The sequence below is a fragment of the Pyxicephalus adspersus genome, chromosome 9 (assembly GCF_032062135.1).
Source record: "Pyxicephalus adspersus chromosome 9, UCB_Pads_2.0, whole genome shotgun sequence".
NCBI lineage: Eukaryota > Metazoa > Chordata > Amphibia > Anura > Pyxicephalidae > Pyxicephalus > Pyxicephalus adspersus.
In genome coordinates, this window is record NC_092866.1 from 21448757 (window position 1) to 21452437 (window position 3681).

The window sequence follows — 3681 nt, forward strand, 5'->3', positions numbered from 1 at the left end:
GTCCCGATTCCTTGCATTTAGTGGTTCATAGGTTCGAAAAGGTTAGTGACCACTGATCTAAAACCCAAAGAATGCCCCATGTCCTCGTTAAATCTGCTAACAAAAAGTCCACAACCACAAAGTGATGGGAACATGCAGAACCACCACCAGCTGGTACAAACCAGGCAGATGTCCTTCAAAACCCTCATCGATGGAAGCAGGGCCCCAGAAACATGTAGTATATTTTCTTTAATAAGTGCAATGTGATATAGACCTAATGGCTTCAATACTTTCTAGGTCATTGGCCTAAAACAGAAATGCAGATCAGGACTTCCTACCTACCCAATAGCTCATGCTAGGCCTGGGATTTAAAAAATATGGAAGCAAAGAGATGTTTAGATGCTCAGCAAGTTGGTGTACATACACTCTTGGTGGCTGTCCTCTCAGTTATTGGTAGTCCTACATCAATGATAATTTTAATGAATATTAATAATATCCTGTATTTATATAGCAACAATATATTACACAGAACTTTACAAAGTCCATAGTCATGTAACTAATTGTCCCTCAAAGGGGCTCACAATCTAATGTCCCTACCATAGTCAACTAAAATGGTAAATGCCAGCGAGGTTAAACCCTGCAAAAATCTCCGCTGTCACTGTTGCCCAACTAGTCTTCTAGTCAATCACAGATTATCCATTCTACTGAACACAAGATTACAAAACAGCTAATTACTATAATGACCCCCAGCCACGGACAGACAGAGGAGTCCCAGCAATTAGAAGAGTTGTTGTGCTTCTCCAAGGAGACCACATCAAACTCCTCACATCTCCACCCCAAACAGAGGATGGCGTCAAACATGGAATAATCCTTGTAATGCCACCGACTGTGAGATACAACACAACAAAGCACACCATAGTAACAGCATCACTACAACCAATTGTTTGATGGGTATGGAGGAGCATCCACCAGTCTTCTATAATGACAAGATATAAAGCCTGATTTTTTAAAGCTCTCCAAGGCTGGAGAGGATACACTTTCATCAGTGAAGATGGGAGCAGCAAACCTGGAATGGATTTCCTAAAAGTCATTTTCTGTTTGTTAGCAAATGTTTTCAGTCCTGGGCCAACTCCATTCCAGGTTTTCTGGATCATTCTGATTTACTCATGAAAGTGTATCCTCTCCAGCCTTGATGAGCTTTATTAAATCAGGCTCATAGAGAACAGTACCCCCTGACATACACATACACCCCATAAACCCTTCAAAGGACCTAGGAATAAAGTCGGGATAAATTGTAACATTTTATACAGATTGGTATCAAAAATAAATTGTTACCAAAACCATGCACAGTCACATTACAAATTTTCCTTTACCTAACAGGAGTAAATTATGGTAAAATGTTTTACATCAAATGTCATGTAACCCCAATGCTGACCCCACACAATAAGCCAGTGTTCCAGGCTATAGTTCTGGCTCATTCTGCTGTAGCTCTCCCAGGCCTCCACACGGGCCCTCTCGTCCATATTAAGTTTGCTGCACAGCTCCTCATATCGCTGGCGGACCTGCTGGGTGCCCCCATCTTCGTCCTCCTCTTTGATCATTTTCAGGCCTTACCCTTATTCCGGTTCGATCCACAAAACACAAACACAGCTCCGAAGATGACACTGCGTAGACATTTAAATGACCTGTGACTGACAGCTACATACGCTCATTCACAACCTGTGATACGTCAAAGTTGTCTCCGGAAGGCATAGGCTGCATTAAGCACTACGCCAAGTACGTACTCTCACTGTGGGAGTAGACGGGGACAAGGGGCGGGGTAATTTCTGCAAATAGCGCTTTGTTATTGGTTAGTTCTATTAAAGCTAGCATTGCTATTGGTCATCTTGGCTCACGCGCCCCTTGTTTGTATGGGTGTAATACGGAGTACGTGAAGGCTGGTTGTCATATAGACGAATGTGAGCTGAGGAGGAGATTGTTATGAGGAAGCTGCTGGGTTCTTTACACCAACAGCACTTCGTGTACCTCTCTGAGGGCTGCTACCTTTACAATGTGTTTAGGGTGGCTCAGCTACTGCTGTCTCTCAGCTATTATATACTGTCTAGAAGTAATATCTCTATTCAATAGACTGCCCATCTGCAGTCCAGGGGCAACTTGCAACCTCCTGATACTCAGCATGGAGCCCAGGAGCAGCTTGGTACCAATTCTGCAGTTCAGGGCCATTTATTATCCTTTGCTTTCCAACCTGTGGTCCAGGGGCCACTTACAACCCTTTAATACAAAACTGCAGTCTATGGGTCACTGGCAGCTCTCCAGTGTCTAATCTGCAGGTCAGGGGTCACTGGCAGCTCTCTGGTGTCTAATCTGCAGGTCAGGGGTCACTGGCAGCTGTGGTGTCTAATCTGCAGGTCAGGGGTCACTGGCAGCTCTGGTGTCTAATCTGCAGGTCAGGGGTCACTGGCAGCTGTGGTGTCTAATCTGCAGGTCAGGGGCACTGGCAGCTCTCTGGTGTCTAATCTGCAGGTCAGGTGTCACTGGCAGCTCTGGTGTCTAATCTGCAGGTCAGGGGTCACTGGCAGCTATCTGGTGTTCAATCTGCAGGTCAGGGGTCACTGGCAGCTCTCTGGTGTCTAAACTGCAGTTCAGGGCACATTTTGGTCCTCAATATTCAGTCCAGGGGTCACTGGTAGCTCTCTGGTGTCTAATCTGCAGGCCAGGTGTCGCTGGCAGCTCTCTGTTGTCTAATCTGCAGGTCAGGGGTCTCTGGCAGCTCTGGTGTTCAATCTGCAGGTCAGGGGTCACTTGCAGCTCTCTGGTGTCTAATCTGCAGGTTAGGGTTCACTGGCAGCTCTCTGGTGCCCCACCTGAAGTTCTGGAGCAACGTGCAGCTCTTTGGTTCCAAACCTGCAGTTCAGGGGCCACTTGCAGCCCCGAGATGCCTAACCTGTAACTTTGGCACATATTGTGCAGACTTCAGGGTCCTCACAGACAATAGTTACAGAAAATATATTCTCAGCCTGGATTCCTGTAGCATGGTTTATTCCTTCTTACTTTTTCTGCATCGTCCTCCTTTTTGCTTTTTCTGTGTTTTTTTTCTTCCTTTCTCTGATTGGTTTAGGGGATGTTGCTGAGTTATTAAACACGGCGCACATAACATGTAAGGGATCTATAGGGAGCACACAAACTAGAGAGCATTGATTAGTAAATGGGCTGCCATAGCTATGATCTCGGGTCAATAAAATCTAATGAAGCGTGTCCCCATCCTTATTACTTCCTCTTTGTATATATTTAGCACCTGATTGCGTTTCTATGTGTGGGACACAAAGCATCCTTCATGCAATGGTCTTTTACCTTGAGGGGCTTAGCTGGGAAAGCTCATAAGACGGAGCCATCCTGCTATGAATGCTTTACAAAGATATAATTATTATTACACAGTATTTATATAGTGCTGACATATTATGCAGCGCTGTACAAAGTCCATAGTCATGTCATCATTTATATAAATAAACCATTTACCTGCTAGGCTTCCAACCATCACACGAGTACACCAGATCTCTTATTCGATCTGCTTCTGCTAAACTACAAGAAGATCACCAATAAATGCAGTTATATTGTACTGGATGCCCATCAGCTGAAGCAGTACTGCTTACCAATACAAACTTCTCGGCCTTTTGGCCAAGATCAAGTGTAGTATCTACCTTT

General features: G+C 44.8%; 1 protein-coding gene across 1 annotated transcript in view; it reads right to left on the reverse strand.

The window, feature by feature from the left end:
* RBL2 (RB transcriptional corepressor like 2) overlaps window positions 1-1729 on the reverse strand; it is a 41278-nt gene extending 39549 nt beyond the window's left edge. The window contains exon 1 of the mRNA XM_072422743.1: window positions 1435-1729. Coding sequence (XP_072278844.1) covers window positions 1435-1580 — 146 coding nt within the window. The 5' untranslated portion in view covers window positions 1581-1729. The remainder of the gene's footprint in view (window positions 1-1434) is intronic.
* Between the last annotated feature and the right edge of the window lie 1952 nt (window positions 1730-3681).